Genomic DNA, 27752 nt, shown 5'->3' with positions numbered 1-27752 from the left:
CACCCTTTTCTCTTGTATCACAATTGAGTTTTTGAAGTGTAGGCCTAGTATTTTGTCTCTCTCCTCCCTTGATCTCAAAGCTATTAAGCAGTCTCTGGATCTATCTTTTCTTACTAATCTTCCCAACCGAAAAGCCGATACAATTTTAAAATCAATTTCTTCTTTTAAGTCCCAGAACTTTGTAAACTCTGTTGTCAAAAGTCCTTTCAAATCTTCTTGTTCAATTTCTGGGACTGCCCTTAGTCTAAGGTTGGTCTCGCGATTTTTCAATTCCACCAACGAGAGATAGGTTTGTTGGTCCCCTATCTGTTGATGAAGAGGCTTGACTTCCGCTTTAACTTCCTCGACTTCTTTTTTAGCTGATGTTGCAATTTGAACGGCTTCCCCTGCCAATTTACGATTCTCTTCTGTTGCTCCTTGCAATTTTTCAATTGCTTGAGTATGTTGGGAAACCTGATCTGTCAATTTCTGAATCGAGGATGTTGCTTGGTCAATTTTTGTTGATTGGTTATCAATTTTTTGATTTATTGCTGACAGTTGTTCCAAAACTTGTTTCAGTACTGCCTCAGCTCCTCCTGCTGCCATATCTTCCTCTTCAGATTTTTCAGGCTTTTCGGTTTCTACTTTTTGTGTCGCAAGCACAGCTGGAACTGATAATCTACGTCCCTGAGTTAAAGTTGTTTGCAAAAGCTGTGCTTGCTTTTTTGCTTTCTCTTTCTCCTTAGCTTCCTTAGCTTTGGCTGCTCTTGTCTTTCCTGTGCCACTCATCAGTCAACGTTCAAGGTCAAGTGTTGTAATCCCATGGGAAAGGCAAGTCCAGAATTAAAAACAGTCTATTGAGAGAAGGTAAACAAAAAAAACTTTCCCAGGCCTCTGTATTCCCAATGTCCTCTAGGGGGAGTGCCACCAAAGTTTTAGTAAGAAGAAGGTAACTTTCCACAATTAAAGTCTCTTTGTTCCAACTTTAAAAACAATTTTAAAAGCAAATTAGTTCCAGCATGCTAAAAGAAAAGTCCTGCAGAGCCCTTTTCAATATATAACAAGGTTCCAGCAAGGTGCCTGCAATTGTATCCACTTCAGCTAGATGAGCTCAAAAGTTGCAAAAGTATCTGGAAGCTTGCAACAGTTCCGCAGTTTAAACAACTTTACCCGGCCACCCGGGAATTTGGGGTTAGAGTCTTCCCTTGCCCTTGGGGTGTCCGCTCCAGGTCAATTTTATGCTGTATTTATTCTTTAACAATAAAATTCAAATGTGCACGAAAGTCCCGATTTAAAGCTTCAAAGCTTCCCTGTTCGCAGCGCTTTCCGCTCTTTAGACCGTCTGCTTTGATCTTGAAAGCAGTGTCGGAAGACGGACTTCCTCTTTCTCGTCTCCCGTTTTTAGCCAAATTTCCCGATTTAATTTGTAAGATCTTAGGTCCTTACTCACGGGTTTGATGTTTCAGCCCGATGTTTCTTGGAAGAAAGGTCAGCGCTCATCCGTGACAGCCGCGCGGCTTCGCCTCCGCAGAAAGAGCGATGAACCCACAGCACCGCTCCCCCTCCTTCACTCCGGAGCCCCTTACGGGGTTCCTTTTGTGATTTCGGGGTCGCTCCAGGTGCCCGCCGGGTCCCACGGCCACGGACTCACTCTGCCCGTGGTTTATCTTGATGGGTTGCCGCTGCGCCGTCGCGAGCAACCCTTTTCTGCGGTGCCCCTCTTCAGAGCTCGAAGAGGTCCGCCATCACGGTTTTGCGCCGCCTCCGGAAGTCCTCTTTTCCATAAGTCTTCACACCATTTTTGCAAGGAAAAGAGGTGAGTTGCTAATCCTATTTTACAGATGGGAAACTGGAGCACAGACAGTTTTAAAGACTTGCTCAGCACAGAGAGAGCTCAGACAGACAAGAACATTGCAGCTGGTTTTAGCAACGTTCTTCCTGGTATACTCACTCTGTCTCAGCGAGGCCAATGTTGATGCCGGTTTTCTTGTACAAATCCCTGAGTGCTGTGCCAGACGCTGGAATGATGCATCTAGTGGAAGCCTTAGCACTAATTGAGAATGTGAACTAACCACTTTCACCAGCCAAATTGCTAAGATAATGTAATGTGAGAAATGTAAATTAAATGAAGAAAAGTTATTTTCCTACTAAGGCATATGGATGGGAGCTTCTGCTTGCTCAGCATTTTGGCACGAAGTTGGAAGTGAGAAACGAAGCTATAATGAACTGTGTTTTATGCACCAACATGAAATGCATCACCCACATATAAGCCAGTATTACACACAATTGTTGCATAGGCAAGCATGAGATCAGTACAAGCTGTGCATGGCTGACAAGTATTGAGACAGCCAGCTGAGAGGAATGAACACATCCAAGAACGGACACTAAAACAAGTGATGCTCCTTTCCTTCCTGTGATGCTTGTCATGGAGATTTCCCTGATTACAAGCCTCACCTCTCTCCAGCAGCAGCATAGCAAAGGACTTCGAAATGCGAGCCCAGTTACTCACCAGGCTGCATGCACTTAAAATATTTGCAAGCCACCCTTCATCCAACAGTTTCTAGGGTGGTCAATAACAAAGAAAACTAAAATAATAATACCATAACATTTACAATATCGTGGCAGCAACTAAAAATATACGAAGCGTGTTCCATTACTGGGGCACCAGCACCAAAGAAGCCTTCTTTTTTTGTAACATAGCACACTTCAGCTGAGGAAGGCACTTGGAGAAGAGTTTCAGCAGAAGGTCTGAAGTCATGGCCAGGCATCCTCCTCCTCCCCAGCGCAAGAAAGTTTTCCACCAAGGGCTTCTCACTTATTACCTCTATTATATTGCCCTGTTCCCTGACCACACCCTATCCATATGATATCTCTCCAAATGATGCTTCAACTGATAGGCCATATAATACTTCTCTAGCTGCCTATATGGCTGCATCACAACTTCAAGAACTCATTTTTGGTAGTCTCAATTATGTAGAGAGAATGCATGCTATCCACTAGTCAAGCTCACCTGTTCACAGGTGTAGGAAGGTGTTCATTTCTAAACTTACATGCTGGTGAAGGTTTTCCCGCCAGGTTCAAACTGCTGCCCGAAGCATCCTAGGGCATCATTCCTTCCCTGGGTTGCATATCAGTACTGCCCCTCACATCTCATCAACATGATTCCACAACTCATTCTCATTGTAGCTGCTTTTTCCGGGAGGCGGGGTATCAGGCACTGCTCCATTCACTGAGAATGTGCTATTTACTGCTGGAGGACTATGCATATTCAGACCGAGGGATGTTTTTGGCCCACGTCTCAAGAATATTATTACCCGAAGCTTGAACATAGGATCTCTTGAGACATATTTAAGGTATCAACGAAGACAGAGCCTGGCTGAGCTTCTCCAGACAGAAGAAGCAAAATAGATTGCACTTGGAAACCTGCTGTTTGCTTCCCCAGTGGCTGGAGTTTAATCAAGGCTATGTTTACACTGTCACTTATTTTTATGGTGTGCTCATCATAGTCAGTGTCACAAAGCCATTTGCTGGCCAGCATTAATAATATGGCTTTGTAAGGAGGGGTGTTAGAGGGGTGACAGTCCACAAAGAGAACTAGTTCCTTGTGAATGCCAATAACCAAAGTCTATTACTGTATAAGCAATACCACCTGAACTGATTAGACTGGCATAGATGAGGTAAGAAAGACTATACAAGGGATACTGTTTTTATCTGCTGCTTATTGGTGGGTTTAGTTCTTTTTAAACATTGATACCGAACTAATGAACATCAGGTTTGTTGTTCTAGTGTTCCTTTTTTGTTAACTACTTTGAATGCCTTTTTGGTAGAAAGGTGACATTTAAATGTTTTAAATAAATAAAATGGAGTCTTTCCACTCCACGGGGAGAGTGTTATTGTTTTCATTGCTATTATGTTACATATTTTTGTGTTTTTATATTATAAACCACCCCATGAGCCTCAGACGAGAAATTTGAAATGAACAAACAAACAAGTATTCTTTTGGCTACTTGAAAACACATAGAACAGGTGATCCATCTACAAGACCCTGGTTAGAAGAGGACCCTTCCTAAGAGGACATCTATTGTGGAGTTATCACAAAGGCAACAATATCCTGTTCCCTAGGAAAATTATATTCCTTCTCTTGCAACCACTGGAATGGGGTTATATCAGAGACATAGGCCCTTATTGGACCAGGCTCAGGAAATCACTTGTAAGAAATCAACCTCTGTACTATATTGATAATGAATGGTTTGATATCACCAAAACCCTCTAGATTTTTAGGATGTGGATAGTTAAGCAACCATTACTCTTATACTAAGTCTTGCAATTCAAGCTTATGTATGTCTACTCAGAATTAAGCCCCACTGTGCTCACTCCTGTGTAAGTGCCTTGCAGCCTTTAACACTGAAAATACTATTCCACCAACCTTCTGACTTCTTTTATTTGACTCCTTTTCTTTCCCACATCAGACAGAATGCATTGCACAACCGACTGGTGATCAGAGATGCTTTGGAAACATTTAGAAATTTCTTCAACCTGAGCCAGAAAAGACAAAAGGGAAGACCAGAATGTTTCACTACAGAGCATCTATGATCTTGCATTGATACCCACCAAAAACTTACCTTCCTTCCTCTTTCTTTCTTTCTTTCTTTCTTTCTTTCTTTCTCTCTCTCTCTCTCTCTCTCTCTCTCTCTCTCTCTCTCACACACACACACACACAAACCCACCATTTCTTGCTCACACACATGCATTAGGCATATATTATTATAGATACTTGTATAAAGTCATTTGATACAATCCAACTTTATCATAGTTCTCACAGCAACGCTAAGCATGTATGTACAACATGTATATATGTATAACCATCAATCAAAAAGAAGACCACCCGCTCTATTCCCTTAACCCATTTGTGTTAATCAATCATTACACAGCTACTTCTTTTCCCAAGTAGCTCTGGCTTAGATCAGACCTTTTGCATACAAGAGAAGTTGCCACACAGAACTCTCAGCTGTCTAAGTTGCTATTAACAGGTGGTCATGGGAATAACTCACAGCTTGAAGTCTTGTTTTCAGTTCCGCCAGGCCTTTAATCTCTGGAATCTCGCCAACCCCAACAATAGTCTCGTACCTATTATGGTGAATGGGATAAAAAAAAAAAAAGAGGAACAGTTTCTGATCAGTCTTCAGAGGGGCTTATTAATCTCTATAACTGCAAAGTAACTAAAACAGAAAAAAATATTCAATTTACCCAATAAATTTCCATAAATACAGAGAAGAACTGTTGCAAAAAGTTTTCAAAATGACATGGTGGGAGTGGGGAAGAGAAGTGTTGTTCGCCACCCACTGCATCACAGGAAACTCTCATGCAGTAACAGTCCACATACAGCAGCACTTAAAATGCAGTGGTTTTCTTAGCTGGTGTCTGTGTGTGGTGGTGATGTAAAACCACAGTTTCCCAGAAAGCAAAGGGGAAAGGAATTTGGAGCTACGTACAAGCTGCAGGGAAAGAAAAACCAAAGCTTAGGAATCTGAGATGGAGAGGAGAGAGAGAGAGAGAGAGAGAGAGAGAGAGAGAGAGAGAGAGAGAAAACAACAACAACAACACAGGGACACAAGTGGGACAAAGAGGAAGCTGCATTTGAAAATGAGAAGACCCAGGGAATGAGGTGGGAAAGGAGAGCTGAGCCCCATGGAAGAGAGGCCAAGGTGTCAACTGGAGAAGTGCATTTATTGGGCCATTTCCTGGCAAATGATGGCATTGGGTAATTATGGGCTTGCAAACATGTTCATCCTCCTACATCGTTGCTTTTTAAAATTTTAATAAGCAGTCAGTCTCCTTTCCCCCACTTGCACAAAGCTCAAAATTGCAGTGCTGCTCTCTGACTTCATCCCTCTGGCTCCACTATTTTTGCTGTACTCTGTAATACAGAACATAAGAAATCTCAGCCAGACTCGGCCACTACTCTAAGCTCCTATGAAACAGGGGAAAATTTTCAAAAAGTGCAATTGCCTCTGTTATTGCTGATAACCCCCCAAGAAGAAGAGGCTACTTATTGTCCCCTTTCACCCAAATTATATCCTCTTTCTCTGGCCTTAATTGTCTGTTAGCACAACCTGGCTGTAAACAGCAGTGAATCTTGATGCACTTAATAGGCACTAAGAGCTTCCTGCTGTGGAAAAATTTGATCTCCTAGCTCCTCCAGATGGTGATTTTCCACATTCCCGGTTCAGTAGTATATGGCACCAATGGGCAAATGGGAGGCATTCCAGAAAACAACAACCCTAGATATCTTTTTCCCCAGGGCAGCTTCACAGTGAGGATGTGATAAGGCAACCATTTAGATAGCAAGTAACACTTGATCCCAAACAAATTGTCTCAAGCTGAGTGCAGCTGGCTGCTAGGGAATCAGCACAAGCCCTCTGGATCTGGGGAAGTACTGCTCCAAGTTCTCTGAGATATCTGGAGAAGCCTCTAGGCCATGGGTAGGCAAACTAAGGCCCAGGGGCCGGATCCAGCCCAATTACCTTCTAAATCCGGCCCGTGGATGGTCCGAGAATCAGCGTGTTTTTAGACCCTGGCATCTTTCTGCAGGACAGAATACTCCGCTTATGCAACGAAGCAGGGCAGTTAAGTAATTTAAGACTCTGAATTTAATGGTCTTATAGGACCCCTCTCTATAGATGACAATGTGTTTTTCTTCACTAATTTCAAAATGTGGTAAGCCTGACCAGCTGAGTCTGGACAAGCTCATTCAAATTTTGCTGAATAGGGCCCCACGCATCAGCTCCCAGGTTCTGTCCTGGGGGTGCCACTGGTGTAATGCATGTTGGGTTCTAGGTTGGCTGCAGTATCACAGTTACCACTGAAAAACAACACTTACAGCAGCAGAACCTTCATCTCTTCTCGTTGCAAGCAACTGAGTGTTGCCATCACACCTTGCTTCTTCTCTAGAATCCGCAGACACTCCAATTTCAGGGTCTCACTGCAAAAAAAAAAAAAAAAGACAACACCAGAATTTCTGGTTATATGGGCCTCAGGTCTCTTGCATAGACTTGCGTTTATGCTGTAAAAACACATATTTCACAATCTTCCACTTATTCCCTGTTTAAATGGACACTTATCTTCTCTTGACAATGGAGAAGTGAGCTGTCCACTCCCAACCCACAGCAAAAATGCCTGGATCCCCCACCCCCTGCTTTGCACAGTGAAGGGCAACTTTGGGAGAGATTCTTATCTGGAAGACAGTACACAAAAGCAAGGATTGAACACTGCCTTTCCCTGCTGCTGCTGCTGCCTGCAAAACAAGAGTTCAATTATTGGTGGGGAATGGGAGAACCAATCATGGATCTCTCTTGCAATACATAGCTCGGCCTCCTGGTGGTCAGGAGTATGTGAGTCTAAGATACCACTGATTTGGTAAGGCAAGGTTGATTGACACCCCCCCCCCACCATATTCTAGGACAGGAATGTCTCAACCGATGATCTAAGGACCTCCTTAGATTTTGTCCAGCCCTTACAGCCAATTATTAGTTTCCTGTAAAGCTCAGAGGAAGGCTATAGTGTGGGAGTACCAAAACATACATGGGTGTAGGAAATGTGAGCTTGGAGAAGAAAGTGAGGGCAAGGTACTTGTGTCCTTTCTGAAGCTGGTTCAAAGACAAAGGTGATGCCCTTCCACTCCTGCTGCCGAATACAGAGTTATATTTCTGAGGAATTTCAGCTCAGTTCTAGTCCCATCCCCACTCCAGCCACTGCTGCTCTGGAGTATACACTGCATTGGAAGCAGCCTTGTTTAAGTTAGATAAATATATTATATAATGAGTGATTATAACTCTATGCCTCTTTATATAAACCCTTTCTTGTAATGGAACTTGAGGCCTTTTGTGCACAATGTGAGAAATGCCTATTCTAAGATTGCCTTGGAGTTTATTAGTTAACTGGATTCTCCACAAAATGTATGGAGTAGCCAGGAACAGACATTGTTTCTGGTCTATAAACCAGCTAATGTTTCCTTCAGCTCAGCTGCTCCTTCCCACATTAGCCACATGATTGTCTCCATGTCTCATTTTGACATTCTATATTCAGAAAATAATTCCTGACATGTTGGAAAGTGTGACAATTAAGCCACTGTATCCATTCATTCTGCACACACTCACCCCCAATATTGAAGAGTTACATAGCTATAAGGTTTAAAGTCAACAGGCATGTCTGCCCTGCCATAATCACCACCCTACTTTCCGTACTATCTGCCTGTTTATTTCTGTAACATGAAGCAAATTCATGGTGTTCCACTGACTAGGCTGGAAACTGGTTATTTTGAAAAAAAGCAAACTTGCAAAGAGGAATGAACATGTTATCACATAACATTCATTATGCTGGAAACACTGAATCTACAAAACTCCTACTCAAAGTTTTCATCTGGATATATGCATATTGTTTTAATAAAGCACCAAGTGCTTTATTGTTGCCTTTTAAGTTTATAAAGTAGGTAAAAAGAAGCTCAAGTTACTGACTAAGCATCAGGAAGAACTGTCTAATGATGAGAGATATTTGACAATGGAACGAACTCCCTCAGAAGGTGGTGAAACTCCTTCCTCAGAGACTTTTAAGCAGAGGTTGTATGGCCATCTGTCATGTATGATCTAGTTGAAATAACTGCATTGCAGGGGTTGGACTAGATGACCCTCGGGGTCCCTTCCATCTCTACAATTCTATGCTTCTGTGAATGAGGAGCACCAATAAAAACCTATGCGCTACATTGCTCATTGCTCTGTAGAAGGATAACAGGGACCTTAACGCAAATGTTCAAAGTCACCAAGTAGGGAAGGATCAGGATTGCACTTCCCACCTTGCAGCCCATCTCTAGACCACTTGTGAATTGAAACTAACATTTACACAGTTTGCAGTACCCAACGCTCAATGTGCATCCGTCTGTGCATGTGCAAGCCCGTAGGTCCAATACACGTAGAAAGCTCTCTGCGGCTAGGCAGGAATAGCTGCCTCCAGGGACAAGGGCAAGAGGACAGGCCAGCACAGTCCTCATCACCTTCATGTGGCAAGTTTGAATGCCGAGCAAAAGAGACTTGAATGAAAAAAGAAACAGGAAAAAACAACTAGGGGACGGTCAGTGAAAACAAGTCATTTGCCAGAGAACAATGGCCCAAATTAGGCAAGCAGTTGTGAACATTTGCTCACTCACTATAATAGGCAATAGTGGTGTATGGCCTATGGGCAGCCACGTAAATGTGCATGCTGTAAGCTGTTTGGGAAAGCTGGAGGAAATGAATGATCTGAACTGAAGCTCAAGGCACCTTAATCAGCTGTCAAAAAAGACCCTGCTGTATCGCTTGCAATGCACCGGCGGGAGATATTTTACATACCTCACCCAATATAGGCCTCTGAGCATGAGCTCTTGACACTGCAGAAAGGACTGAGATATCCTCAACGTCTGGTGAGTTGCAGTCAGGACACCCTAAAGGATAAAGCAACGGTGTATATGATTGCCCTGTATACTGCAGTGCTGGAACCTTGCAGAGTTCCCAGATATACACAGAGACATGATCCAGATCACACAGAGATGTTGAAGAATTAATCACCCATCACATGAAGATCCCAGGATGCGTTACAACATTAAAACACAATATAAAAAAACCGTTTAAAACAATGTACTATCACAAAATTTGGGTGGGCCCCAAAAATACCCTAGAAAGTTATCACTTAGAGGGAGATGATGTAGATGACAAGAAACCAGGAGTAAATGTGTGGCTGGGGATGGAGAGAGAATGATGAATAGGAAAGAGACTGGCCATTATAGGAAATTCCCTCCCTCTCCCTGCCTGAAGTCAAGAGTGGAGCAGAGCAGAAGCAAGGATGAGGGAAGGGGGATTTTGTGGGCTGGAAATATTTATCCTTTAAAACAAAGGGTGGACTCCAGTTTCCATCATCATGGGAGGGGGATCTGGATCATGCTATTTGAGTTTTAATATCCATTAACCCTTTTGCTACATAATTGATGGGTGTCACATTTCCACACACTTGCATTCCACAGCATTTTAATATTAATGTAAATATATGTTTTTGTTTAAAGAAGCTGCCAAAGCAAAAACATCAACAACCCCGAAAACAAAACAATTTCAGTGCAACAGCTCATCTGAGATATTTTGCTCCATTTTCATAACAGCAAAGAAATGAAGTGAGATCAAGGCTTAAGAGTCACTGTCTGAAGCAGAGATATTTTTATAGTGCAAATCAGCTGTAGGGAGGAAGCATTCTGATGCACATGTTCCAAAGACAGTAAGGTTGGAGGGGGCATAAAGAAGTCTAGTTTAGATGGTTCCAAAAAGTCTGCGTATCAGTGGCTATCACTCAATGGAAGCTCCAAGTACAGATATATATCTGCTAAATGACACAGGTGAAGGTTGCAGCCTTGCTTGCCATCTAACTATCACAGTTGCAAACAATTTTATGAGTGACACTTTGGGCTTGATCCAGCAGGTTGTTTATCCTTTTAAGCTGCAGTCAGCCCCCGGAATCAAAACGGATGCAGCTGGATAAGTAGCTGGAATGGTTTGGGCAATGTTTCTCTCTCTCCTCTTTCCCATCACTTGAATCACGTGGGGCTTAGGCTGGTGTGGTTCCTCTCTCTCTGACCACAGATTTAGATGATAGAAAAAGAGGGGTGTGTTGAATAATCTACTCCAGGCTTCCTCAACCTCAGCCCTCCAGATGTTTTGAGACTAAAATTCCCATCATCCCTGACCACTGGTCCTGCTAGCTAGGGATCATGGGAGTTGTAGCCTGATCTACTCCTTTTCCTAGCCATTCCTGGATATCGGAGCACATGAACCCGGGTGGCAGCCATAAGCCTTCAATTCTTGTATTGTCTGGGTAAGAAACAGACAGGGAACAGCCCTTCCAAATTGCCCCTAGTCTTCCTAAGCTTGTAAGCAAGGTATACCTTTGCTGTGCTGCAATCTGCAACGACATCAACTTTTGGGGGGAATTTTGGAAACTCCAAAGCAGCTGAAACACAAAAACAAAATAAAAAATCAAACCACAAGCTTTCCCCACATTCCATATCAAGGAAAAGACATTGCTGCAACAGAAACCATAGTGAATGTTGGACAAAATGTGCACCCATTAGGAAAGAAATGCTGTCGCTCTGCAGCTGTGGAACTACACTGACACCTAGTGCCCAAAATATGCAAACTACAAATATGGATATGTATGGGTGATTATGAACGCCAGTCTACGACAGAGCAGGAAACTTCCTGGGTTCTATCTCTGTTCCATATAAACAGGACTATGGTGCCAATTTTGTATGGAGTAAATGAGTATGGACCTAGTTATGAATGCAGAGTCATAGCAAGCAACTACTCAAGGCAGGCAAAGAGATTACGTGCATGCAAAACTACACAAACTCACGATCTCTGTATCTCAGCATCACTGGATCCCGAAGTTCTGTGCTCAGCATGATAAGAGGGCAGGTTTCAGTGGTTTTGGGGAAACGATGCGCTTGCAGGTTAGGCTCCAGTTCATAGGAGTAACCCTCAAAGAAATACTCCTGGTGATGGGGAGGTATATTTGTTTGCCTGAAGACATCTTCTAAAAATATGGGGACTCTGAAGAATACGAAGCAGAGGGACAAAGGATCATTGTTTTCATTTACAATGAAGCAGCACCCCTTCTTTATCCAAGACAGGCAGTAGTACCCTCTCTAGAATTCCTTCCCCAGGAAAGCTTGCCAAGCCAGCTTTGTTCTCGCATTCAATAAATTATTCAAAATATCCTGATTCTAGTAGGCGAATGAATGCTTTTCAAAACTGGGTTAAAAAGACCTGATGTAGGGAATGAAATGACACCCTATCCCCTGCCAAATATTGTCAAATAGGGACCACAGAGACTTACTTAAGGTCACACTAGTTTCCCAAGTCACCGTGATTATTTTAACAGAAATGCAGGATAAAATGTTCAAAACAAAGATAAAAAGAATAGTTACAGAGCAACTCTTCCTCCCAGAACACTAACATTTCAAGAGAAAGTGCCTGCTGTTCTCTTCTGAACACCAGGCAAAGCAAAAACCCTTGATGGTAGTGGATGGTGATGATGATAATAGTCATCATCATCATAATCAATAAAATATTTTATTAGACCCACTTAAATTGATGCAGGACCATTCAGGCTTTCTGCCTTAACCTATTTCATATATTCTACCATAGATTACTATTCTGCTAGATGACTACTCTCCCTATGGCTTCCATCATAACATTAATCACCCAGGTGAACATGACTGTGACCCACCTACTGCTTCCTAGAAGTGAAGTCAGCAAAGTTTTTGTGCCATGCAGAATTAATAGGTTCTCAATAGTCATTCATAAAAAAACAGGCAGCTGAATATTCTGATCTTGTCAGAAACTAAGAGGAAACAGCAATTTAAGAGTCACCCTATTTCTTTATACAGCAATTCCAAAACACCCAGTGCCTGTGAGATAATAGCAAGGCACATCAGCTATTTATTTAACCAAATACTTTATCTCCGATATTCAAAAACCCAGAACTCAACTTTCCACCTCTAGAATGCAGAGCGCTGCCACAACAGCAATCCTCAGTTCTGGATACTGTTATTTATATACAACTTAAGCTTTCTCAACTATTTCATAGCTAATTTGCCAACCTGTAGTAAAACACTGGCCTGAACATTAGATTAGGGCACTTGGATTCTACTCCCTTCTCTGCCCAAGGCAACAATCCTTACGTGTTGTAGGAGTGGATGTAGATCTTGTGCATGGTAGCTTGCGACAAAGAAAAGACGTGGATTATCTTTCTATGCAAGATGTCATTGGTTTCAGCAAAAAACTGATCAAAGCCCCAGCACTCCTCTTGATTAGCCTCTAGGATGCTTGCAAGGATGGGGACAAGCTGCCTCTTCAGCCCACTGTAAGGAGTAGAGAAGTAAACCCAGACGTTACTGCTGACCCCAGTTTTCCAAGCAGTGAGAAGTTCTTCCAGTGTGAATCAGTTTCCTTTGGAATAAGGGCACAGGACCCTTCTGGCATTTAGTAATATTTGTGTTTATTTACAAAGATTCAGGTTGAGCACAGGTAGAGAGATTTACAGCATTAATACCACAATAGATATTTTCCCTCATCAGATTTCTACGAAGGGCCTCTTGCACCTTAAATATGCTTCCAGAGCTCCAGTTGGTTTTCTGAGCTGCAGCCTGCCTCTTGCCTGAGTCACACTCTTTCTTCTTCCTGAAACCACTCAAGAAGCTTTCTTTGCTCCCTCATTCAAACCAGCCTGATGAGCAAAAATAAGCCCTCTTCCCTAAAAGAGCGTCTTCATCTTCTAGAAAAGCAGTCAGAGCAGAGGGATGCTGTAAGCCAGAGCAGCTGGCGAGGTGGCCAGAGCAGCCAGTCCTGCAGAGACAATCTATTTCTACCCACCGCACCCCCGGAATGTCTGTCTGTCAAAGTGCTGGCATGAAAAGAGGGTGTTGTTATTAAGTCTGCCTGATCAGATTGCTCTTAACTAATGTGGCCAGATCCTGCAAAAACAGAAGGCCCAACTTCTGTTTTAATAGTATCCCTGCCTGATGGGATATGTTTCCAATGAAAAAAACAAACCCAAACAAAAACCCATTCACATTCAATTACTGAAGAGATGTCATGCTTCACAGGAATGCAATCCTCAAGAGCAAAAAAGAAGAAAGTAAGTTCCATGCTCTCGACCTACGTACTACCCACAGTCGTACATAATGGACACAACTGAGTAGGGGGGTGCTGGTTTAAGTGGAATCCACGTGATCCTTGCAACTCTATGGGATCTGCAGTTGTTTAAATGTTACTGGTAAGGAATAGATGCCAACCAAGGGCATGTAGCAACTAACCACGCCTATGCCTGCCTCTGGTATGGAGTAAGGGAATAGACAGAAATATTTATTCATCTCTCATAGGCATCCAAACTTGACGTCACCCAATGAAATTGGCAATGGATTCAGGACAGACAAAGGGAAGCAACTTTTTCCATACAGTGCATAATTATGCAACTAAGAACTAGTGCCTGGGCATACGTTTTTCATGCTCGCTCCCCACCCCATTTTCTTTTGCGTTGTGTCTTTTAAATTGTAAGCCTTTTGGCAAGGACTGTCTTTTCACTGATATATGTAAGCTACCTGGGAGCCTTTTACAGCCGAAAATACAAACTTGTGGAACCCCCGCCTTGAGATGTGGTGATAAGGACTGATTTAGATGTGTTTAAATAAGGATTAGGCAATTTGATGGAGGTTCTTAAAGCCTGCCAGAGTTCCACGATCTCTCAGATGCAAATTGTGTACATGGGTGGATATCTATGTACCTTTCACACACAATTAGATAGCAAAAACAAACAAACATGACCTGCATTGTGTGAAAGAGCCTTGATAATAAAAAATATGAGCTGTGCATGTTTACTCAAAAGCAAGGCCCATTACATCCAACAGGACCTACTCCCAGGTAAGGATTAAGATAAGTAAGAGATGGTGCTGCAGAATTTCTAACTCATCCAATCCCTTTCTACTTACACAGAAAGCCGGCATGTGATTGGAAGCTCATAGGTCCACATGATGGCTCCACTCTCTTGCTCTTGGGTTCCTGCTATAGCTCCAGTAGGTTTCTCAGTTGTTATTTTGTACCTGTTGAATGAAGCACCCCATCTTTAGGAGTTAGCAAGAATGGTGAGATTATCACCCTTACACAGATATATGTAACATCAATTTGGATGTGTTGTGTTCCCTCCTCTCTCCCCACCCCCCACTTTTTAGTGTGTGAAAAAGAGATAAAGCAGGCAAATCCAGAAAACATACAAAATACATACATGATTTCCTTGTTCCTGCGTGGTCCCCCAAATGGGATAAATGGGAGGCTGCCTGTGGCTGCATGGTAAAATGTCACTCCAATACTCCAAAGATCTACGGTCACCCCATAAGCCTTCTGTTGGGGCTTCTTCAGCACTGCTCGCTTATACATGTCTGGGTGCTTTAAGTGATAAGGTAAAAGAAAAGGAAAAAAAGAAAGACGGCTTGAGTATTAAGGCCATTCAAGCTTTTAAAAGCCACAAATGAAATAGGGAATAAAATAAGTAATGCGTGCTAAAATTAAATCTGCAACATTCAATAGATCAGTTAGATTAGAACAGATGAATGACTGAACTAAAAAAACCCTAGTAAAGGTAAAGGTAAAGGTACCCCTGCCCGTACGGGCCAGTCTTGACAGACTCTGGGGTTGTGCACCCATCTCACTCAAGAGGCCGGGGGTCAGCGCTGTCCGGAGACACTTCCGGGTCACGTGGCCAGCGTGACAAAGCTGCATCTGGCGAGCCAGCGCAGCACACGGAAACGCCGTTTACCTTCCCGCCAGTAAGCGGTCCCTATTTATCTACTTGCACCTGGGGGTGCTTTCGAACTGCTAGGTTGGCAGGCGCTGGGACAGAGCAGCGGGAGCGCACCCCGCCACGGGGATTCGAACCGCCGACCTTTCGATCGGCAAGCCCTAGGCGCTGAGGCTTTTACCCACAGCGCCACCCGCGTCCCAAAAACCCTACCTCCCATTAAAACAAGCAGCAGTTTTTAAAGAAAATATATTTTTAAATAAGGTCATGTCTAAAAACAGGAGATGGAAAGCACCATATTTTTAAAATGTACTGTATTCTCCTTGCTCTCCCAAACAAGAGGAATGCCTATAAAATGTGAATAATCTAAAGTGATGATTATGTGCTTCTTGCTTCAGAAATATCAATTTTATCCAGATATAGATTTATGCAAATTTAATCAATAGCATGATTAACCTGGAGGCAGAACACAACCATCATGACTAGCAGCCACTGAAAGCTTTCTTCTCCATGAATTTGTCTGATCTCATTTTAAAGCCCCCACTACATCCTAGGGCAGCAAATTCTTTAGTTTATTAATCAGCCTATACTTTCTTTCATCTGTTCTGAATCACCCATTCTTCAGCTTCATTGGATGACTCTGCAGGTTACCCAAACGTAACCACCCTAATAGCACAAAGCACAGTAACTCCCATTAAATGTTCCTTTCTTCTGGAAACAGAAGATTGCAATGTCTACCCTGGAATGACCCTATTTTTCTATTTTAAAAAATGATCCAGCTCTCTGTGTTCCAGCTGCAAAAAAGATCCCTCCCCCAAAATTATCTGTCAGTAGGAATCTTCAGCCTTCTTTTACTAATAAAAAAATCTCCAGCATTCCACTTTACTCACAAGATATTCTTCTGTCCCATAAACTGATTCAAACTTTTCATCATCGTCTAGTTCTCGGGCAGCCCCAAAATCAGTCAGTTTGTAGATATTTTGGTTATCGTCTCCCACCAGCCTCATGATGTTTCCGGGTTTGATATCTCTGTGGACAACCCCATTCTGACGGAGATGGTTCATGCCAGCCACTAAAAAAGGAAGAAAGATGTGATCATTCTTCTATAAAAAGGCACTAACAGGAATCAGAATTTTCTGGTTTTTCTGGGCTTTCTCCCATGACAAAAGTAACATGAAGATACACAATGGTCTGGTTCACACGTAATGCTAAACCATGGTTTATTAAACCATGGCTTAGGTCTATGGTTATAAGTTGCTCATTAACATGGGGGGGGTGCATTGGAAATAGATTGGGACTGTTTGTGGTGGAGAGGGATTTATGTATTTGTCCCTATCAGGGTCCTGATTGGAACTAATCCTTCCAGACCATTGCAGATTTCACTTGTGAATAGTTTATGCAGGCACATGTGTGAGGTGGGGGCAACTGCAATCAGGGCCATGTCAGGAGCAAAGGCTTAAAGCCCCCACCCTCCCATACTGTGATCCTGATCCCAGCTTGGCTGCCCACATGCTTGCTACTTATGTTTAGAAAAGTAAACACACCATCGCTGAGGCCATGAATAATGTCACATCTAGTTTGGCACTGTATTGGAACACAGGAAGCATTATGTTTGAAGGCTGTGCAAAATCATATGGAGGATGTAAGATTCATCTTGGCCCACAGAGCAGTCGCACTTACTTACCTACACAGTGCAACACTATGAGGAACTCTGATTCTGACAAGCCAAAGGCATTTTCTGGGTCTTCTAAAAGGCTCAGCAGGCTCCCACCTGAACAGTACTCCATCACCAACACCTTCTGTTTGCAGCTTTCCTGTGTTTGAATTTGAGGGCAAAAATGAAATCCCACCTTATGGGGAGTGAGCTGTATGCCTGATAGTATGCACTCCATTACAGAATGTGCTAGTACTCCAATCATCTCATGCTGCAACAGCAGAAGCTAGCATAAATCCCCTGCAAGACTAAGGGCACTAATACATGTCATACACAATACAACTGATGAGTCTGGTTATCTGAAGGGGAAGATAAAGACCAAGTGGGGAGGGGGCTTCTTAAGCCTTTCTCTTTATGCTGTTTCTTTCCCCTGCTGAAAATCCACAAAGCTGCTTTTAACCTCATTGGTAAAATACGGGGGCTTTAATCTGTTCTCCTAAAAGGAAAAAGCAGTTGCGAGCAAAGGGGTGTGCATGCGTTTTGTTTTAGCTATACACCACATGTAGTTTCAGAAAAGAGCTAACTGAAGAGAGCGAAGTAATGGGAGCAAGTAAGCAACTCTTAGACACAGCCCAGTCCCTGCCCATTTGATGTACTTCAGCTCTGTGTGTATCTTGAGTCTCTTTCCAAATGATAGGATGGAAGTAGCGTGCAGAAGGAAGTGAAGAGGAGACCATATAAGCATGTGATCTGAAGTCCGTAAGGGTAAATTATCCCTGTGTATATATCTGGGTTTGAGCCCCAAGGTCCTGTTGGGTCAGCATCTCAAAGCACATTCCCACCGTAGGATGAAAATGAGTCCTCTTGGTCATAGCAATGTTCTCAAGTTAATTTCTACTGTTTGGGGGAAATCTGCATATTATTTAACATGAGAGCAGTCCTGCTGGATCAGACCAAAGGCCCATCTAGTCCAACATTTCTGTCCTCATTTGGCCAACTGGATGCCCACAGGAAGCCCACAAGCAGGATCTGTGTGCAACTGTGCTCACCCCATTCGTGACTCACTGTAGTTCACGCAACCGTCACACATGCTGATAACAGGGGTTTAGCATGCAGCAATGTCTGTTTTTTTTTCTTCAGTTAATTACAGGTGCAGGGGATCTGGTTTTGATCAGGACTACAGCTCATGGGAATTCAGGGAAGATTTATTCCTTCCCTTCTTAGACGTGATGAGGACAAAAATCCCCCCGCCCATTCTATGGGGGCGTGTAAAGTTCCCATTAGTTTCTAACCCTCGTAGCTGTGCCAGAGAGGGTGGGATTTTTTCATCCTGATCACGGCTGGGGAGGGAAAGGATAAACTCCTCACATACGGTGATCTGTTAAAAATTGGGATGGGCTGCATCTGGAATGTAACTTCCACACAACAAGTCACTAGCCCTTAAATGCACACTGAGAACAGATTCATCACAACGCAGACACTTGGCTGCTTCACTGCCCCTGGACTGGTAAGATGTTCCAGTCTACTAATTGCTCATTGCGTATAGACTGGATGGGTGACAAAAGCATTTAGCACTCAAAACAACGCCTTTGCTTTTCATTCCTAAGAGCGACTGGGCTGAGACTGGTCCTCAGGAGAGACTGCAAAAGATAGAATGGCACAGTAAACTTGGAAACCAGGGACAGCACAATCCAATACAAGCCAGCAGGCAGAGGAACTGCCTCTTATCCTTGTTTGCATTTTCTACTTCCTTCACAACTATGAACACTCATTCCTCTATTCCCTTATGAGGGGAATTCCCCCCGCCGCCCCACCCGCCCCCCAATTCATCAGTGTGCTTAAAGCTCAAGTGTGCTTAGGCAAAAAGAATTAAAAACTATACCACTTCAGAATGCATGTAGGAAAAAATGTATGATTGAATTCTGTGTGTTCCTAAGTTTTGAATTTAAAAACTGCCCTGCCTGTAGCACCCTAGAGTCTTACTGTCTTACTGCCTCTCTACAAGCTGAGAGGACCTTATTATTATTATTTAGGAAAGCTTCAATCAGACAATTTTTTTGTTCAGAGGTAGTCAGTGTGGCATTTAAATCATCCCTATTTAAGGTTGATGTGAGTTATGGTCTAAAAGAGCTGACAGGTATTACATTGGCTACCCTTACCTGTGTTGCTTTTCCCCTAATCTCACTGTCTGGAAACACTTTCAAACTTCAGGATTTTGAGAGGTTAATAACATTCTGTGGTACACATATACGGAAGGGAAATTCCCAGAAAGATGTAGGCCATTGGCACGTTGTGAAATAGGAACATAGGAAGCCGCCTTATACCAAGTCAGACCATGAGTCCATTCACCTCAGTACTGTCTACTCTGACTGGTAGCACCACTCCAGGATTCCCAGCCCTACCCTGATATGCCAGGAACCTTCCTACATGCATGGAATTCCCCCCTTTTTATAGCCGCTGCACACAGATGCTCTACCACAGAACTATGGCCCTATTCCTTCATTGAAAATGGATGTTGATGAGGAGCCCTGGCACAAATTAAGGCAGCAGTAGGGATTCTTTGATGGGCTGGCAGGTCAGCAAGTGCCTAAATCAAGGGTACCCAAGTGGTGTCCTCCAGACAAAGTTGAACTCCCATCAAACTGGACTTACAGGTCATGCGGGTTGGAGCAGGTTGGAGCTACAGTCCAAGCGCATATGGAGGGCACCACACTGCCTACCTCTGATCTGAACGCTGTGCCGAAGAAGGCAATGTTGTCCAACATGCTGGTGTGCCATTGCCAAAAATAACAAATAATTCCACATGGCACATTTAGTATAAACAAGTGACCTGATAAACAGAAGTGCTGTTCAGGCAAGGCTAAAGTAACAGTATGCTATGTGTGGAGGGGAGAGCATATACACACTGTATAAACATCCTTGATAAACAAGATTCAGTAATCACAGTGTTCAGTTAAGATACATTTTAGTGGGGTGTTACACAATGCCACCATTATCACACCAACCATAACACATATATCAGCCTTTGTTTCAGAGTGAAAACCACAACTTACAATCTCTTCCACGGCAAAAAGCTTGACAATGTTCTGGTGGTTTAACTTCCTCAGCACCTCAAACTCCCTTATCTGCACCTCCTGAGGTCTCATGTAACTGGCATTGTTGAAGACTTTCACAGCAACCAGTTCTCCTGATTTCTGGGGGGCGGCGAGGAAACAAAGGGGAGGGTTTCAGGAACCTTTATTCATTCTATATGACCCTGCAGCATGTAAACATGAACGAGGAGAGAGGCACATCTCCAAAACATGCAGCAGACAAGTCACCATATTTTGTTTACTTATTCCCATGGGTTCCAGCTATTTCATTTGCTCTGTAGAATATTCTGAAGTGATTAACAATTTTTAAAACCCAGATTCAAATCCAATACAGATACAGATTTCATTTATATAGTTTGTTCCTAGCACCCAAGGTGCTCAGAAATAATAAAAATGCAATAAAAAGATCTATAAGAAGATAAAAGAAAAAGAGCAGATAAAGCTTGTCATCCAAAGAAAAAGGAACAAGGAGGAGGGGGATAAATAGTGAGCAGGTGAAAACGAGTTGTTGCTTTTAAAATTCCCAGAGCTAGTTCCAGAGGCTGGAGGCCTGCCTAAATAAAAAAAGTATAGGCATTTTGATGGGAGGCCATAAGAAACACAAGAAGGCCTTCCTAGGAAGGGAGTGCCAAAGTACCACTGGGTATACCTCAAAAGTGTCCCAGATATTGGTAGGACTGAGAGAGGAGCCTCTGCAAAAGATTTCAAAATTTGATCAGTCTTCTATGAGAGAAGTTGTCCCTTCACGTTACCTGGTCTCAAGCCAGGGCTGTATAGGTCACAATCGTAGCTTTGAACACACTAGCCATTTGTTTAATGCACCTCTACACACAGTAGCTGTGAATTTTGCTACATCAGCACAAACTCTTCCAATGGCAGAGCTCTGCTCTGCTGTCGCACTCAAGATCGCAGCAGCCACATTGAGCATGATTGTGCTCCAAGCGGCCATGTTAATGTAAAGACACATGCATTAATAGGGCCCGTGGTGGCATTTTTTTCTAGAAGCAACCCAGTTTTCAGGCAAAAACTCTGCCACCTTTGTTTCTCATGAGAATGAGCTACACTTGAAACAGCCCTGACAATAAAAATCACAAGACTTATTATGGTAAAAAAAAAAAAGCAAGTCTAGCTTTCTAGGCGCATCCCAGCTCTCAAATCCTCTTCTGATCTGGGCTTGGATCTTCAAACCAGTTCTTAACTAAACCATATAACCTTCATCTGCCTCACTTAGGGCTGCTCTGCTAATACTCCACTTCCCATTATTTAAATTAAATTGGTTGGATCATGACTAAATTATGCCCCCTTGACTTCACATGTGTCAAATCTATATCCAACCCAATGTATTTATGCCAATTATGTTATGTTCCAGCTCCAAGACTCGTTCTACCGTTATGCCTCAAATTTATGTTGTGTAATTGCTTTGCTAAGTGAACACCACACTCACAGAGCATCCTAGTTATATATATAAAGCCTCCTCACCTTGTTACGGGCTTTGTACACACTGGCTGTGGCACCTTGACCCAGCACATCATCCGTTTTCCAGAGGTAGTTCAGCGTGCTTTGCATGGCCAGAAAGGCAGTGGTCTGCTTACGAGCTGCAAGGTAGATGGAAGCAGGCAGCAAATGTCACCAGCAGGCAAGAAACAAGCTGGGTCAGGTTTTCCATCAACTGAGCAATTTCTCCTCTCACTTATGCAAAATGATGTTGGGAAATCCAAGTCTTGAGATCCCTTTTCCAGGAGAGACTCTGAATGCAAGTAGTTGAAGGAAGTCTGAGGTGGGATAGGAAACCACCTGGAGCAATAAGCAAAATGGTCAGGGCACTGGATTAAAAGGCCATTCAAAATCCTTCCAGAGAGGTGGAGCCACCCTAACCCTATTAGTTCAGAAAGCAAGAGGATTGCAAAACAGCAGGTGAAAGAGGAAATGCTCGGCTTCTTGCATAAAGTCTAATGAAATTCCCTGTGTTGCAGCAACAGTGTGCTATGATTAAGATTTTATCTCATTAGTTCCTCCTCAAAGACAGTAGTATCTCTCGTGGCCATTTTCTACTTTTTATTTTAAATGGCTAAGCACCTCAAGCTAACCCTTAAGATAGAAGGCTGAATGCTTATTAGAACAATCTCATTTGGAAATCTAGTATATATTTGCATCCAGATCTGCATTGCGGTTAGAAACAAAGCATGAACTGTTGTAAGGTGATGCCCAGAGAACATCAGTCTGGTGATAATGCAGATCTGGAGCCAAAAATATACCGTACTTGGCACCTGATTTTCACTGCTACACTACATCAGCACCACTTTCAGCCATTTAATATTCTACGGTACTACAGCATTTGGTAGAATTCCTGAATGATCCGAGGCTTTCATGTATAGTTATCTTTATATAGAAATCTAATAAATCTAGGCACCAGGCACCAGTTCCTCTTCAACCAGACCTTTGGCTGATTGCTATTCTACAGCCTTTTAAAAGTGTCTGTGGAAAGGGGGATTATTGTATTGCTGTTTTGTTTTTAATTACTTGTTTTTATCCCACATTTTATTCTGTGAACCACCCAGGGTGATCTTATGATGAAGGGTGATATATAAATTAAATTAAATTAAATTAAAATAAATAAATAAATAATAGTTCTTTTGGGCAAGAGCCTTAGCTCAGTCTTATAGCATCTCCAGGTAGGACAAGGAAAGACTTTTACCTGTATCCCTAAAGAGTCACTGTCAATGTAGACAAAACAGTGCTAAATGAACCAGCTGCCTGCCTCAGTACTGTATAAGGAAGTTCCCCATATTCTCTATACAGTGGTACCTCGGGTTAAGTACTTAATTCGTTTCAGAAGTCCGTTCTTAACCTGAAACTGTTCTTAACCTGAACGAATTAAGTACTTAACCTGAGGTACCACTGTATTGGATGTTTTAGTCCCCTGAGCACAGAAGGAAACAGCAGATACCAGATACCACTGTTTCAAAAGGGCTGTTTTGCTACCTATGGTAAGAACACCATTTAGCATTCCTTATGAAGGCATGAAAAGAAGACAGATTTATATTAGCATGTAATGTACCTTAAATAGATGTGGTCATGTTAAAGCGCATTAGCACCTTTGCTTAATTGGAAGCATCCAGACTCCACTCTGGAGAGAACATCACAGTCTTAAAAGATATTGAGGCTGTGGTGTTAATGCTGTGATGTTAATATCCATTATATAGGTGTTCAGGGCATCAAACAAACAAACAAACAAACAAACAAACAAACAAATAAATGGGTGTTAAGATTGAATGAACAATTGCTGCATCCTCTGTGAAAAAGTCTCATAAGTGCCTCTGGGGCTCATTAAAGAAATATAGCAAATGTTTCCGTATAAAACCTGCTTCCACGAAAATACACACCCCACCTTTGCATCTCTCTAGTCTTTATATGCGTTCCTTGCATGCCTTGCAGAAAGTAAAAAAAAACATGCCAAGGCAATTCAAACACGGCATTGCAGGCAGGAACAAACACACCAAAGTAGGATACAGGCACCGTTCATCTCCTACAACTGCCAATGTAAGCCGGACGCAAGGGAGTAATAAATCAAGCAGCTCGGTTGCAGATCTTCACAGGTATATTGCGAGCAAAGGATCCTACCTGAAATTGGACAGTCGGTTCTCTCCAGAGATCACAGCTCAACTTCCCCCACGAGGGACTGGCAGGCTTGGTCAGCGAGACCCCATGCAAGCTCCACGCAGGCGCCCCAGTCAGTTTACGGCTCCTCTGGCTGCCCCACAGCGACTTCCTGCTTTCCTTTTCTCTTAAAGGTACACACACCCGTCTTCTCGGCCCTCCCCGCAGCAGCCGGCGGGAGGAAGCAGGCGCCGGCTGTACCCTGTACCAAATCCTCCTTCACTTTCCTCACCTCCGCGCCGCCAGTCAGTGCCGGATTTACGTATAAGCTAAACAAGCCATAGCTTAGGGCCCCACTCTCTTGGGGGCCCCCAAAAAATGTAAATAAAAAAACACCTGGATGTACATTTCCAAAATATAAGATAAAAAAACAAATAAAATAAAACCTACATACAGCAACAGTGTTTTGTGTTGTGTAGGCTCCTGTGCTATAAGTAATGGGCCCCGCCTGCTCACCTGCTCCCTTAAATATCACTGCTTTGCTATTATTATTTCATGTTATAGCAAGTTTCTAGAGACTAGATGATGCGTCTTTGTAAATTGTGTTTCTGAAGGAAGTTTTGTTATTGCCAAATGCCAATGTGTTTGCATTATTAAGTTATGAATAAAACATCATTTTAAGTTAGAGCTTAATAATTATTTCACTATTAATATACTTCTTCTTAATTGTATTTCAGTTCAACAATTACTTGGATAAAATACATATTTTGTTATGCGCAAATGGCTTTAGATATCTCTTTGGTCCATAATTTTCCATATATTCAACACAAAAAACAGTGACAATTTGTTGTTGACAGAGGACAGCTGGACATATAAAGGGCCCCATTACTTTCAGTAGCTGAGGGCCTCATCAAACCTAAATACGGTCCTGCCTGTTAATAAACCTTTTAAAGCAGACTTGCAGCACCTGCCCCTTTCTGCTTGAACCTGTGGAAGCCCACTCCCCAACCATTAAGTGGCAGCGTTAATAATTCTGGAAATTAAAAGTAAAAAGAGCCAGCAGAGCCCTTTCTCTTCACTTTTTTCTCTCTGTCAGGCTCCACTTTGCCTCAGGGGTCACTTGCCAGGGGCCACTCAGTTGGAGGCGGGGCTAAAGCCAGGAGTGGGCGGGGCCTCCCTCAATTTCCCAGTCGCTTCTTATACCTCCTCTTTCTTCTGCAGGATGCCAGAGGGGGAACAGGTTGCTCTTGCTAGAGGTCAGCACTGCCTGCTGGCCAGTGGCTTCTGAAATTTGCCCCAGGGTCAGCGGTTGCCCACCTGCAGAGCTGGCCCTACCATTAGGCAGAGTGGGCTTGGAACCTCAGGTGGCAGATGCTGATTGGGGTTGCGGGCAAAGAGGACCAGGGAAGGGATGGAAGGCAGATGTGTGTGTGTGTGCATCTTCTAAGAAGCTTGCTGCCCTTAGCATTGGTGAAGGATGTTGTCCTAACACTGTACATGTCACTTGGGAAAACAGGCGAACTAATGCCAGTGTACTGGAAAAAGATCACCAGTGTCAAAGTGATTCTTCAACATCAACTTCATTGGACTGGTCATGTCGTTCAGATGCCCGATTATCGTCTTCCAAAGCAACTACAGTACTCTATTCTGAACTTGAAAATGGAAAGCATAAAGCTGGTGATCGACAAAAGAGGTTTAAAGACTCTCTCAAGGCGAATCTAAAAAAAATGTAGTATAAACACCAACAACTGGGAAACACTGGCCTGCGAGTGCTCCAATTGGAGAACAGCCTTTACGAAAGGTGTCATGGGCTTTGAAGATGCTTGAACTCAGGACAAAAGAGAGGAAGAGGAAGGCACGCTTGGCAAACCCTCACCATGATCAACTCCCACCCAGAAACCAATGTCCCAACTGTGGAAGGATGTGTGCATCCAGAATTGGCCTCCACAGTTACTTATGGACACACTGTTAAGACCATATTCATGAAAGACAATCTTACTCAGCTCCGAGTGACCGCCAAAGAAGAAGTTGAAATGAGGTCGATCTGTGCAGTGGATGGAGGGAGGGTGGCACCTTGTCCTTTGCCTCAGATAGAAAAACACCTTGTGCTGGCCCTGCCCATCTGTTCCCTGTCACATATATCCTTACACCCTTTTGGCTATCTTGGCAATACTATCCATACATGATATCAGACCTTAACACATTTAATTCCACCACCACCCACCCACCCACCTATATATCCCATCTTCTTGTACGAGGTTCTCCCCAACCCAATTTTAGCCTCATGAGGTAAACTAACCTGAAGGAAGGTGACTGGTCTAAAGTCACCCAATGAGCTTCATGGCTGAGTGGGGATTTGAACTCTGATCTCTCAGGTGCTAGTTCGACACTCTAACCATGGTGGCTTTTGTGATTCAGACTGCAACCAGAAAGCAGGAAACAATCAAAATGCAGATAAAATAGTTTAAGGAGGTGAACAGCCACAACCTACAGGTGACTCTCACACCTGGTCATGAAATTAAGCACATAGGGAATATTCTTTTAAAACACCCATTTTACAGATACTGAGCCTCAGGGTTATACCAGAGATGTATATTTAAGCTCATTTACCTATACTGCTGGGGTGAGAAGGTCTGCTTTTCCTATCAAAAGGAGTGCATGGTGGATAGGAGCAAAAGCCACCCCCCACCTTGCTGCTATCCACAGCTTTAAGCAATTTCAAACCAACCCAGCTCACTTCTAGTATTGGAGCTGGGCTGACGGGAAATCACATTAAGCAACCAAATTGAGCAGTGGAATGTGAATGCGATATCTTTCACCTTCCCTCCCTGTGTGCTCATTTTGATATAAGAAGCAGAACCCTCGCCCCACCCTGCTTTTTAGGTAACAAGCAGCCTTGTACCTGGTTGCCATTGCTTAGGAAGTCTAAGAAAACAAAAAGCCAGCACAGATTTGAAACCAGTGGTTAAAATTAGTGCAGTTTTGACAGATTCAGTCCCCAATATTGATTCAAAATGACAACCAGTTGTTTCCAAACACCGATGAAAACCTGCTCCTTGATCTCAGAAGCCAACATGCAAAATTTAGTTATGATATCTTAGGAAATGTCCAAATGCATAGCAAACAAATAACTTTCCAAAAGATACAGTAGATTCAAGATTTGCTGGCTGTAGGAATGGGGAAATGTCATTCTTAATCCATATGTGCCCACTCAACCATTTCAATCTGCGTAGCTGGGATTCTTATGGGTGTCACATAATACTTGGTTTACTGCTGTAAGAAATCAATATTTAAATATGGCACCACCTACACTTTGGAATTCCCTGCCTATTGACATCAGGCAAGCTCCTTTGTTGTGCTTTTTCACTACCATTTTTCTTTAACCAAGTTTATCCAGACACATAGCTGTTGGTGTGTTTTAATCTCTTTTTAGTCGACTGTTAACTACCTTTTAAATTACTTTAAATTTAATTACCTTTTAAAATTTTTGCTGTTTTTATTGAGAATTTTTAATATTTCTTGTAATCAACTTAGAGATTTTATTACATTCAAGAGATATATAAATTTTGTTAAATAACAAAAGAAAAATATGTGGAAGAGCAACGCTCTGCATCCTTAGCTGAATTTTCAGATTGCTGGATGTCAAACATGTGGTTAGCAGCAAAAATGTCTGGGTGGTATCTGGGGAATGTCTGGAACTCTCCTGTTTGGCTGCTTTAATGCCTTGGTATTTGCTTCATTTGCCTTGGAATGTTCAATACTATATTTACTAGAAAACAATTTCCTTCAGTACTCAATTTACTAGGGCAACGCATAATATGAGGAACTGACTTGCAGCTGATGACCTGGTTTTGCTTAGGGAATTAAGCACTGGCTTCGCTGAACCAAACAAGCAAACAATCCTTGAATCAGGTTCTTGCAGGGATGTCTCCAGACCTTTGCAAGCTCTGTCAGAGGTCACTATTAAAGCCAAGGTTACTTTGCCTCAAGCCTCTTTCTGTTTTCCAATCAATAGCATTTATTTCTGAATGTCATGTTCCTATGAGCTCCCTTCCTTTTAATTG

General features: G+C 42.8%; 1 protein-coding gene across 8 annotated transcripts in view; it reads right to left on the bottom strand.

The window, feature by feature from the left end:
* IKBKE (inhibitor of nuclear factor kappa B kinase subunit epsilon) overlaps window positions 1-23930 on the bottom strand; it is a 50138-nt gene extending 26208 nt beyond the window's left edge. For 2 of the 8 annotated variants that reach the window (XR_008331148.1, XR_008331149.1), the window contains exons 1-14: window positions 23713-23926; window positions 21571-21885; window positions 20053-20193; window positions 17030-17159; window positions 16236-16417; window positions 14833-14993; window positions 14540-14650; window positions 12734-12913; window positions 11404-11600; window positions 10937-11001; window positions 9360-9451; window positions 6860-6961; window positions 5031-5106; window positions 4406-4515 (exon numbers count right to left, since the gene is read on the bottom strand). Coding sequence is in view for 6 of the 8 variants with exons in the window: in XM_053393358.1 (XP_053249333.1) it covers window positions 4406-4515; window positions 5031-5106; window positions 6860-6961; window positions 9360-9451; window positions 10937-11001; window positions 11404-11600; window positions 12734-12913; window positions 14540-14650; window positions 14833-14993; window positions 16236-16417; window positions 17030-17159; window positions 20053-20193; window positions 21571-21657 (1634 nt within the window). In the remaining 2 variants the exon portion in view is untranslated. Of the gene's footprint in view, window positions 1-4405; window positions 4516-5030; window positions 5107-6859; window positions 6962-9359; window positions 9452-10936; window positions 11002-11403; window positions 11601-12733; window positions 12914-14539; window positions 14651-14832; window positions 14994-16235; window positions 16418-17029; window positions 17160-20052; window positions 20194-21570; window positions 21886-23712 lie in introns of those variants that run through there. The other 6 variants (XM_053393358.1, XM_053393359.1, XM_053393357.1 and 3 more) reach the window with 5 other exon arrangements.
* Between the last annotated feature and the right edge of the window lie 3822 nt (window positions 23931-27752).

Source organism: Podarcis raffonei, chromosome 6 (assembly GCF_027172205.1).
Source record: "Podarcis raffonei isolate rPodRaf1 chromosome 6, rPodRaf1.pri, whole genome shotgun sequence".
Classification (NCBI taxonomy): Eukaryota; Metazoa; Chordata; class Lepidosauria; order Squamata; family Lacertidae; genus Podarcis; species Podarcis raffonei.
This window is presented reverse-complemented; position numbering and strand designations above follow the sequence as displayed.